The sequence below is a fragment of the Dreissena polymorpha genome, chromosome 3, assembly GCF_020536995.1.
Source record: "Dreissena polymorpha isolate Duluth1 chromosome 3, UMN_Dpol_1.0, whole genome shotgun sequence".
Lineage (NCBI taxonomy): Eukaryota > Metazoa > Mollusca > Bivalvia > Myida > Dreissenidae > Dreissena > Dreissena polymorpha.
In genome coordinates this window covers 137,195,819-137,208,896 of record NC_068357.1, presented here as the reverse complement: position 1 = coordinate 137,208,896, position 13,078 = coordinate 137,195,819, and the positions used below count along the sequence as shown (strand labels likewise).

General features: G+C 36.4%; 1 protein-coding gene across 2 annotated transcripts in view; it reads right to left on the bottom strand.

The window, feature by feature from the left end:
• Window positions 1-12,234: 12,234 nt before the first annotated feature.
• Window positions 12,235-13,078, bottom strand: part of LOC127871628 (eukaryotic translation initiation factor 5A-1-like) — a 7,294-nt gene continuing 6,450 nt past the window's right edge. For both annotated transcript variants that reach the window (XM_052414747.1, XM_052414746.1), the window contains exon 5: window positions 12,235-12,887. Coding sequence is in view for 1 of the 2 variants with exons in the window: in XM_052414746.1 (XP_052270706.1) it covers window positions 12,825-12,887 (63 nt within the window). In the remaining variant the exon portion in view is untranslated. The remainder of the gene's footprint in view (window positions 12,888-13,078) is intronic.

The following is a 13,078-nucleotide window of genomic DNA, read 5'->3' as shown; positions in this document are numbered from 1 at the left end:
CAATTTGAGCCTGCGCTTGTTGTAACTGTTGCAAAATCTGTTGCGTAGACGCTGGATTTGCGGTGGTCGGTACCCCGCCAAAGGGATTCCCCATCTGCGGCTGACCAAACATTCCGTTCTGGCCTTGCATTCCTGGCATTCCGAAGCCCTGCTGCCCTTGTGGCGGCATACCAAACTGACCCTGACCACCTTGCATCCCGCCCATACCGGGCGGCATGCCTTGAGGCGGCATGCCCTGAGGAGGCCACTGTGGCTGCTTTTTCTTGCCCATCTTCGATAACATGCCCGCCGCGCCTAGAGCTACTGGTGCAAATTTCATCATTGAGCCGAACTTTGAGCCGCCGCCAGCAGTGTCGGTGGAGATCCCTTGCACGCTCGCTGGGTCACTCTCCGCGAGTCTTGCCTGAGGCGGTGCGACACCGACGGTTGAGGGGTCCACTCCGAGCAAGTCTGCCAAGGAAGGCTCGTTTCGTGGGTTTGGGTTCACAGGCCCGCCTCTCGGAGGTGGAGGTGGTCCACGGTTTCCGCCGCCGCCGTTTCGTGGCGGGTTCGACGCCTTGTTTCCTCCCCCCTAGCAAATTTCCCAGCAGTCCTCCCCCACCACCACCGCCCGCACCCATCAAATTAGTCAGCATCCCCAATCCTCCAGGAAGGCCACCGCCTCCTCCTCCTCCCATCATGTTTTGTTGCTGAGGCATGGCTCCACCACCACCACCCCCTCCAAGTAACCCTTTCATTTGATTCGCCGTCTTCATCATCCCCAGCATTGAACCAAGACCACCGCCACCGCCGCCACCACCTCCTGCCATTTCCATGAGGGTCCCGAGAAATTCTGAGGTCTGTGGAGGCTCGAAGTCTTCAGGATGCTTGTTCATCTCGTCATACACGTACGTGGGTTTTTGAGAAGGATCAGCGGATGGTATGTCTATGAATAGCTCGTCTCCGCTATCGGGTAAATCACGATCCATTTTTATGGACGCATCTTTTGGTGCATCGACCGGTGTTTTGCCGTCAAGTTGGGCAGCGTTAATATTAACTTGTTCACCATTTGGTCCGACTTTTTGCACGGCCATGACACCCTGATGTAAAAGCACATCATTCACCGACTGTTCTGGTCCACTAACGCTTTTAAATGTTTCAGAAATCGCTGTCATCAGCTCATCGTCTTTTTTCAGCGTAGCATTCTTACCACTTACATTACGTTCAACATCACCATTGCCGTGTTGACCGAAAAAAGAATTGTTTTGATCGCGACGTTGGAACAAGGAAACATCTTCACGCATTATGTTCTTGTTGTCGACATGAGTCCCATTAAGTTTGTTTTTCGTTTGATTAGTTGTAGCTTTAATAGTGGAATCGGAAGTTGGAATCTGATTGGCTGACGAATCAGCTTGTGTACTCTGCGGCCCAATCATAACTGTAGGGTTAGAGTGGTTTATAATATTGTCCAGAGAACGCGATACTATCGAGATTGGTGCCGAGACTATATCTGTCCAATAAGCGCCAGTAGATTCAACAATAGTGGCTCTGTAATGAAAAGTTAATGAAATTAATGAACTACAGTACAGCAGCAAGTTGTTACAGAGATTATACGATGTGCGATTTGGGTAATATAATTTGTAAATTTATTAAAAAACACAGACTTAAATCCCGACAATGTAAAGTGAATTTAATAAGATGTCTTTGTTGTTGTCGCTGCTGCTTCTGCTGCTGCTGTGGATGATGATGCTTGTGGTACATGTAGTGATCCTATATTGTTGACTGAGTTGGATTGTTGTGGCAGAGGTGATGACGGGTAATTAATTGTTATTGCATAGGATGTGGTGGTGGTTATGCTTGTGTTGGCGTCCGCGTTGGCGTCGGCAATGGCGTGAGCGGCAACTAAGACGATGAAGGTATGATACAGGCATAAGTGTTGATGAATTAAAAGCGAATGCAAGAGGGGATTTTAATGGTTTGTGATGTATATGTAGGTGGTTGGGGTTGAATCTGTTAATTTTTCAAAACGTTTTGGAAGCTTTAATTAACGTATTTCAAAAAACTGTATATAAAGCGAAGTAACAATATTTCTGATGCAAGAATACCATTCTTACCTAAACTGCGCCGTTCCGGTAGATTGTGGTGCCGTCCATTGCAAGCGAGCCTCAGTCTGGTCGGCGGAGGTGCCGGAAAAGACCGCAGTGTCATAGGGGGCGAAACACGACTGTGCAAATAAAGAATAATAAACAACTGTTATAACTATGAATTTTTTATAGTGTGACAGTGTGTTGACGGGTGGGGCGGGGGGGGGGGGGCGGGGGCGGGGCGGGGGCGGGGGCGGGAGGGCGGGTGTGCAATATGAATGTCGATATACCGTTTGATTGTTATTAAACATAAGAATAGCGAAATGGTCTTTACAAGAGCATCTTTTTTCGTCAGTTTTTTCCATGTTTCATTTGTTGCTCAAAATAAACTGATTACAAAAATAATTAATATCTTGAATGCGTGTAAATCAATAGTTAAATAGAACATTGCGCGGTAACAAAAGAGTTTGGCAAAATATAGAGCGCACATATCTTCCAACGAATTCATTGTGTTTTGAACATTAGCTGTTGAACAGTAAAAGATCATGCATCAGCAATCATTAAATTTGTTAAGTTAAAATAACCTGTAAAGTAGTTTGCGGCGTTGGCGAGAACTGGCCGCCGACGCCGACCTGGTTGGTGTATATACTGTCCGACGAAATTGGGGCATAGAAAGCCTGCATGAATACACTCATTATCGCTCGTCCGGGTTGTACCGATATTCGAACTGAAATTGAAACGTGGTACTTTAATAGTAGTTTTAAGCCCCGCTATGCGAAACGGAACCTAATGCATGTGCGTAAAGTGTCGTCTCAAACAAGCATAAGCGGTCCGATCTGGCGAATCAGGGACGACACTTTAATTATGTTTTGTGGTTTTAAGGAAATCTATTTTAAACAAAACTCCCATGAGGCGGAAACTGTCGTCCCTGATAAGCCTGTGCAGACTGCCTATCGGCATGTGTATTATATTAATGATGCAGTATACCATACAACATTTGATTCTTTAGATTTGCGTTAGAAACCAGCCTATCGTGAAATTAATACTTTTAATTTATTTCACGCCATTACAAATATAAATAAAATTTGATTTGCTGTTATCTGTATGTTTATCAAAAAAGCATTTTATATGCAAAATATCCAAATGTGTTATTTAATTTATTAACTTTGGTTCAAATGTGAATCATTTCTTATGATATTAACCCGTGTTTGCCTAGCGTCTAGAAAAAAGGCCTTGGCAAACAGCGTAGACCCAGATGAGACGGCGCATGATGAGGCGTCTCATCAGGGTCTGCGCTGTTTGCTTAAAGAAATTTCTGTAAGAAATATTTTAAATATAGAAATAAATATACTATACATCCCTAATTTTGTAAATAAATTGATCCAATTAAGAAGGATGGGAGAGTCCACTAGGCATAAATGGGTTAAACATATGCGTACAGTTCTATGGAATGAACGTAATTGATTCATCTCGAAATTGTTCACTGAAACTATCTCGAAAAATATTCAATTTGGTAACAAAAAAACCTGTTCAAACACAAATCACCTTTACGGAACGTTGCGATTAAACCTTGCGAATAAAAATGTTATGGAAAAATGCATATTATTTTTTACAATTAAATGTTGCTTAAAAAGCTCCTGATTGAATAACTGTGAGCCGTGAAAAAAGTCTGACATTAGATAGCACATTGAACTGTACTTTTTGTTTAATCGGTGGGCATATACTTTTGCATATGGAGGAATATATATATATATATATATATATATATATATATATATATATATATATATATATATATATATATATATATATATATATATATATATATATATGTGTGTGTGTGTGTGTGTGTGTGTGTTAAAACATGTACAAATGGGACCCACTGGTGTAAATATGTTTTCACTCATCAAATTACTTTTCCTAAACTATTTGACAACGACATTTAAGAAACATGTCGATTTCAAAAATGTTATAAACAGAACACTTAATTGCTTTCGGCAACTTTTCAATACACGTTTAATTGGGTGGACTTCCGCGAAAACATCACGCGGTTATGTTGAGTGGCAAGAAATATTAAAATAGAATACATACTTGATTCATAAGTAAATAAACTAATATATAACAATAAAATTGATAATACTAATAGCAATTCTAATACTTATAATGATACTATACTTATACTTATATTAAAACTAATACTTATACTTATATAAAAACTAAAAGCAAAACTAATACTAATATTAAAACTTTATACTCATGATGATGATAATTATGATAAGAATAGTAAGTATACAATAAATAAATAACTAAATAAATAATAATAATAATAATAATAATAATAATAATAATAATAATAATAATAATACTTATAATAATAATATAATAATAATACTTATAACAATAATAATAATAAATAATAATAATAATAATAATATTAATAATAATAATAATAATAATAATACTTATAATAATAATATAATAATAATAATAATAATAATAATCTTATTATTATTTTATTATTATTATTATTATTATTATTATTATTATTATTCTTATAATATAATAATAATAATAATTATGATAATAATGATAATAATCCTCAGAAGAAGAAGAAGAAGAAGAAGAAGAAGAAGAAGAAGAAGAAGAACAAGAACATGAACAAGAAGAACAAGAACAATAAGATGAAACATAAACATCAGAATAGAAATTGTTATTGTGCATGTTGTGTCCCGTCATTTGGCTCGTCATATAACCAATTACTTTTTTATTTCAATAAACATATTTGAGAAGGTAGATAGTCAAGAAATATACTTTTTTCGCATAAAAGACTTGTTATAACTGTTTGCATCCGAAAGGTTTTTACGCGAGCACGCACGAAAAAAAATGAATTTGGTCAAGACAATATTAAAGGCCACAGAATCCGATTTTTCAACAACTCTGTCGACGGAGTTTATTCAATAATCAATATCTGCCATGTTGCCTTTCCATTGTCTATCCCGAACGTGCAAAAAATCCAACGTGCTGAAAACTTCACAGCAGCGACGTAACTGGGCAGCAAACGTGTACCAGGTGAGTTGAATTTAGTTTGTTTGCATAGTCTTGAAAAACCAAAACCTAAATGCACATGAAAGGAAACTTTCGCATCAGAAATGACTTTTAAACAACCAAGCATGCTTTAAACAAGAGTTGTCGACATTACTCGATGTTCAAAGGGCCACGTGGGTCATACAACTGCATTATATAAATTATCTGTACAAGAAATAAATATTGTTTCACAATTGACATACATACAATATATATTGCAATAAGAAAACATTATATCATAATTTCATACACTAGTTAACATATTTGCTTGTGCGACATTCTTTCTCATAATCTTATCAACAGGGAACCAACCATTTTGTTTTTCTGTTGTACACGTACACGTGTATTATGCTTTGAATTGTTGTGTTATTCATTGATTTATTTACACTTAAATGGACTTGAAGTGGGAAACAAAGTCCCCGTGAAAGTCATGGGGTCAATCCCCAATGTGGGAACGTTCTTTAGTGTTGGTTCTATCTCGAAAACGAACTCGATACTGTTATGTTTAAATAAGCTTTATGCTTTCGATGCAGTCTAGATAAAATTAATAGGTTTTAACTTATTAAAAGCAAATCGATTGTATTAAATTAAAACTAAAAAAGCTAAACTATGTTTAGCCGGGTAAGCTTCATAACATACCATACACTGTATCCCCGGGTGATATTACGGAGGGTTCTGTAGTTATGGTGTACGGACTACTTTCCGTAGACGGGGGAATATTCATACGCGCCGCAAATAATGGTAACCTATTTTGACACAAAAAGTTTATCGGCGTATTACCAAGATTTACACTGTTTACTCTAAAATCCCTGTTTCGTTGTTGTTGCGGAATAATTGGTCCATTTTGTCCACGAGTGTTCGTATTGAACTGTTGTCGATTGTTAATGTTGAATTGTTGTCCATTGCTCGGGTTCAACTGTTGCCCATTGTTCATGTTGGACGGTTGTCCATTGAATCCAAGTGGCTGTGTCCAAACGCATTTTATCTGAACACAAATAATAAATAATATAACACACAAACACAAACACGCATTTGTTATATTTCTCTCCATTTCGTCTTTTTCACTTTTTATAATGTTTTAAATAATCTAATTCGTTAATATATATTGTTTGATAAATATCTTCATACTTCCAAGATGCCTGCACCTTGAATTCCAGAAAGTTCGAAACTTTGCCTCTTTGTCGAAATGAGTCCAGCTCTGCAAACAAAAATGTATCGTGTGTCTGTTTATAATTGTTTACTAATTTTCTTAATAACTTTTATGTTCATTCACGTTACTGATATGAGTAATACGCATTACTCGTCCCAAACACTCCCTCTTCTTACACGAGGTCCGGAGAGGTGATGTAGCTTCGAAAAATCCATATTGTCGATGTAAATGAACATTAAACCATTCACAATCACACACGCAAAAGCAACAGCAACATTTATCAAAAACAAAACTATAATACAATTTCTTGAATGCTATTACAGGATCGATTGCATCAAACAAATGATATTATTCAATATTAAAATGTTGAAGATAATAAATCCATATATCCTCAGTTAAAATCTTGACTAATGACTTAAACCGAAACGGTTATTTTCGCTAATTTTCCCCCCTGTAGCCTCTGGTGATTTTGTAAAATCAATAATCGATAATCGATGACGTTCGAAGTGTACATATTGAATTTGACAGATTTTCCCAACCATTTCCTGGTTAATACGGTATTTACTGATCGAAGTAAATTTAATGTATTTTCAACGGGCCAATCGGTGGTCATTTAAAACTATTTGATTTTAATAAGTATGTCACCAGGAAAGTACAATGTAAATAACTGGAAGAATTTTGACGTTGATGAACAAGGTGTTTTGCTATTAAATTGTCGGAACTATGAGTTTGTTAGCAATTTAGTGGGTTATTCATGACCATTGAGTCTCGCTATTGGAAAATGGGGCTTAATGCAACTCATGCAAAGCCGACATATCCGATACAATTCCCGATAATATTTCCGAAACTGTCGGACGTCGTGTCTGTCAAAAAAACAATATGTAAAACTTTGGTTAAAAATGCACACGAAACTTGCAAAATGTAAAAAACAACAACTTTAACTTCGACACATTTGTTTAAATTTAGAATAAAACAGAATTTCGCAACCAGTCGAAATGTGATTATCGTTAATTTCGTATTAATATTCGCTCTATATATCGACTACATCTCCTACGAAATTTCTTAGCGGGATCACAGCCCCCCCCCCCCCCCCCCCCCACACACACACACTTATCACGTTTATACTGATATGACAAGAAAGTAAGTGGTATTTACAAAATTACTTAAACAAACGTTATAAAGATGATACAGTCGCGAAAAAGACCTGTTTCGGCACTGACATATCGCCATCTAAATTGTCACGTGATTACCCCAGGTGAGAGAACTAGTGTTTCATATTGCTGTTTACAACTACTTGTAATGTATAAAATAATCACATATCTATCTTCACTTTTAACTGAATGTTTTACTTTTTTCATAGAACGGGTTTGAATAAAATTTTAAAATTGTTATTTTATTGCATTTGAAATTGTGAACGTCAATAATAAAAATAAACTCCATAAATGGTGTTTTCTACTGTTTCATTAAAAAAGAACGATGTGCGGTAAGATCTGGAGAGTCCGCTTCATTTTAAAAGTTATCGGACCTTATGCCCGGTAAGATTTATTTGTCTTTCGTTTGGGTTGAACTCAATGTATGTGCGTAAAGTTTTATCTCAGATTAGCCTGTGCGAACTGAACAGGCAAACAGGGACGACACTTTACGCTGTTACACTTTTTTTAAAGGAAGTTTCTTCTTAGCGACAAAAATCAAGTTTAGACAGTCTGCACGAACTAATCAGGGACGACATTTAACGCAAATGCACCAAGCCTCGTGTTCACAGGGCGGGTATTAAATGTATTATGTGGTTATATATTTAATTCAAATATAAACACGATTGTTTTAATACAGAAAAGAAAAGTAAAGAATCGGAAATAAGTGGCTTATTTTGTTGGCATTCTCTTCTAAAAAGATATTTAATTTCGAAATATATGGAACAAAAATATCAACCGATTGTTGCATATCTTCAATATTTATTTACTTTTTGGGGGAAGGGGAGGGGGCAAGTGACTTGTTTAATTAATTTTACGAGGATGAAGTTCTCGGTGCAAGCACTTGAATAATAAATTGATGAAAACACTGAAAGAGTAACTTGATAATAAACATTAATAACTTGAAACTATAAATTGAATAATAACTTGAAACAAATATAATTGTAATAAATTTATGAACTAAGTTTAATAATTACTTGATGAAAGAATCTGAATAATAACTTGATGTAAGAACTTGACAAATAAAGTGATGAAAGCTCTTGAATAGTAACATAATTAAACCACTTGCATAAGAACAAAGTGCACTAATGTGAAAGAAAAACATACGTGTATAACAACTTTGTGCAAACACTTGAATACTAACTTGAACAAAAAGTTGCTTCAAGCAGTATTTGCACACACTTGAATGATAACTTGAAACAAGCAATTAAATAATAACTGGATACAATCACTTGAATAAATTGATACTGTTACTTGAATAATGACCTGCCATACACACACTTCAAATAAACATTTGAACAATAAATTGAAACACCACTTATGTGACGTAGTTTGCAGTGTTATAATACGCCATAGTGCGTATATAAGAACAAAGTATGTAAAGTATTGTCCCAGATTTGATTGTGCTCTTCGCACAGGCTAAACAGTAACGCCACTTACCGCCTAAACAGGATTTTCGCATAGAGACTTCCTTTAAATGAATAATACAATGTACTATAATAGCGGTAAGTGTCGTCCTTGATTAGCCTGTTCGGATTGAAATGGCTAATCTGTACCACACTTTACGCACATGCATTAAGCCCGGTTTTCCCAGAGCGAGGCTCAAGTCAATCTATATTTGTATATTTGTGTATGCCCTAGCCACTTTGCCAGCATCGGTTGTGTTTCAGGTTAGATTTTATAAATTATGTAAGCAGTGAGAAATTCCAGAACCAACGCAGAACCAACGCCCCACACATAGGTAGGTAGTTAGGGTACGCAGCTTATTGGCAATAGGTTTTCAATAGGCAATGACCCGTGTGTTATCACTCACAAAACCTACGACCTTAAGCATCTACTTTATTCATATTTTAAAGCAATGGTACATGCGCAAGAAACGTTACATGAGTATCCCCCTAATAAATGACTAATCCACTGATGTCAATAAGAATGTATTCTTAAAAAAAATCTCCAAGAAAAACAACAACAGCCATTCTGAATTCGTAGGTAAAGTCTTAAGTTGAAGAACTGGGTTGGTAAACACGGACTCTGCACATCATAGTCATATGAGCCGCGTTCTGAGTAAACTGGGCTTAATGCTTGTGCGTAAAGTGTCGTCCCAGATAAACATGTGCAGTCCGCACAGGCTAATCAGGGACGACACTTTCCGCCTAAATTGGATTTTTGCTAAGAAGAGACTTCATTTAAACGAAAAATGTCATACAAGCGGAAAGTTTCGTCCCTGATTAGCCTGTGCGAACTGCACAGGCTAATCTAGGACGACACTTTACGCAAGCATTAAGCCCAGTTTTCTCAGAACGCGGCTCGTATACACACCTATAAATCATAGGTTAATTAACTAACACATTAAACCAATCATCGCTTGTAGAAAAAACTTTCAGCGTTTCAAATATTTTAACTTTAAAACACACATAACTGTGACTGTCTCGTTAGCGCAGTGTTTGGTTCACGCGCTTCTCTGGCGGGGTTTCCTCCGGATTAATTTGTGTGGTCACACATTAATAATATGAGCCGTGCTCTGTGAAAAGTGGTTAAATGAATGTGTATTAAGTGTCTCCCTCATGAGCCTGTGCAGTCCGCACTGGCTAATCAGGGACGACACTGTGCAGTCCGCACTGGCTAATCAGGAACGACACTTTCCGCTTTTATGGTATTTTTCCTTTAAAGAAAGTCGCTTATTAACAGAAATCCAGTTTAGGCGGAAAGTGTCGTCCCTGATAACAATTCAAAATTCGTCTAGATCTTCGTCAGTCCAATAATTAACCCATTTATAACTAGCGTCTTATAAAATGCCTTGGCAAACAGCGTAGACCCAGATGAGACGCCGCATGATGTGGCGTCTCATCTGTGCCTACGCTGTTTGCTGAAAGGAATTTCTGTACGAAATATTCTAAATACAGAAATAAATATACTAAACATCCCTTATTTTGGAAATAAATTGATCCAATTTAGAAGGATGGGAGAGTCCACTAGGCATACATGGGTTAATTGGGTAGGAGTGCCGGGACACACTCACGTGATGCATCCCGAGGCGTGAAAGGAACTCATCAACTTTGAAATACACACATTTATGTTTTGCTAGTGAATTAAAAACAAGGACTTGATGTTGTTTTTGATTTAGGATGAAAGTTGTTTTTTTTACAATAGCTGGTGATGCGCTCCATTTTGCGTTTTTTAAATGTGGCGAATAGCGGATCATTTTACAGTGGGTGAATGTAAAGTGATAAAGCAGAATAAAAGCGCGCTTCTTCGTGGCAAAGATTGTCGTAGTTATTTTAAAGAAGCTGCACATTACTTTTAGGATTGTTTGTTTAATTGATTAATAAATTGATTTTTATCAAGAATAATTTAGTATCTCATTCAAATGTCAACTAATTAGATCGATACAAAAAGAGCATTTCAATTTCGCTTCACAATCTTATCAGAATTACAATCTTGTTTGGAATAGATAAGTTGCTCTACCAGTGACATTAAAAAAAGCCGTCAAAAAAAAAATCAACAAACCACCATTGTAATTTGTAAGATTTTATTTATAGGTAAATACACACGGGCTCATCCATGGATGGCAATAATAGTATAGGTAAACGATACAACAAAGGAAATACACACATATAAAGATTTCAAATGTTAACAAAGACAACCTCAACACAGATCAGTGAGTGTTGTATTTTTGTTACCAAAATGCAGCAGAGCAGATGTCTGCATGAACGTGTGTACACGTAGGTTATAAACAGCTGAAATAAACTGTATCCTGTGCATCGTAGTGATTACACAAATGCATAAATACATGCAAGATATCTTCTAACACACTACACGGTGTATATTTTGCAATTAATACATGTATTAGGACAACATTTCAGGCTTGTTAAATAAGCATCAGCTATGTTTATACTGCGTGTACACCCCAGGGAATTGCACTTGTTCTTAGCACAATACGTCAACAATGTAACCTCTTCGCACAGACATTGAAACAATGCATGAAATAGGCTTCGTCAAGGGTTTCCCTGGGCTTCCGGGCCAGCTCCGTCATGTTTCCATGGAAACCAAACTGCGCAGACAATTCGAAGGTATGTTTACAGATAGGAAATTTCGATGATGTACATGCACGTAATTAATGTTAATGACAGTAACACTAAGCAACATATATTCACAAAATTCATAAAAAGAGACAACTTATAAGTTCATTAATGATGGACTTGAGTTAATAAATCAGCCCTTTGATAAGGATTTTTGGGTCATTAATATTTTGATATTTTACATGTACTTCTGTACAAAGTTTATGGAATACTTAATCTATATCTATCCTTCGAATGCGACCATAGTATATCATAAATATGAGACAATTTGCAATATTTGTATAAAACAGCATAGTATTTTTCATCTGAAGTATAACTAAAAGCGGAGCTTTTCGGAAATCAAGTCCATCTAATTGTATCAGCTGTGATATTATTATTACAATAACGCTTCTTTCTTAATTAATCCTGCACTGTAGACAGGGGGAGTAATTTCTGAGTTCATATTGTAACGCAGTTTGTATTTTTCTTGAACCGGCATTCAAAAGTAAAACTCAGTAGACCAAGCCTAAAAAACTGTTTGTTTGCAATTGTCTTCCCAGGGTTGATAGTGTTGGGTACATAGATGCCCAATATTGTTATAATAATTGCATGATCGTGCATGTCAATTTTGAAAAAGATCGTCAATGACACATGAGGCCATCTTATGTTAAATAAAACATGATAAGCAGGTGTCCAGTATATACAGTTAATTTATTAACCAACTGATAAATGAAAATAAGTTAAACCTGACACAATTGTTCATTAATATAAAACGTTATACGTTTAGTAGGGTCAATTTTTATTGGGTAGAAAGGCAATGGCGAACGCAGACTATTTTTACTGTTGGCCCTACAGGAATTACCTTAAGTCTGTTAAAAGGGGTAGCAGAAGCTTACTTTTTCATATTGCATACAGTGTAAAAATAATTGTTAAACATAACAATCGTTGAATTTAAAATATCTGAGATATAAACAATAATATATTTTTACATTTAAATTGTCAAAAACAGTAAGTGAAATGCAGTTGTCTCTGAAACTGACTTAGGATTTTTTTAGTAGTTAGGACTCTGAAAATAGGAATGCGATGTATCCTTAACCTTATGGGACATAGACTTGTTCCTACTAAAAATATTTTATGAAATACAATTGTCAATGATGTATTCAAGCGTGTTTGGCCGAGCACCCATTTGTGCATTCATATGCAAATATATCAAAGAAACCCCGGTATTGTCTGCGGCAGCCATCTTGGATAGCCCGGTCACGTGGCGTCGCTCTTCAAGCGTCTACTTGACACCGATCTTGGCGGCCATGATTACTTCCTGGTCCATGATCTTCATAACGGTCACCTGTGAGCAGAAAATGAGGCTGAATTTAATAGAGATATCACTGACAGTGATTTGTAGCCAACATACCGTTGACCCATAGATAAACATCATTTACAATCAGTTATGTATTGATCGTGGTTCTTGTTGCAGGACACAATGTCAAATATAACTTAGCATTTTGTTTTGTTGTTTCGTAATGATCAAATGCGTGG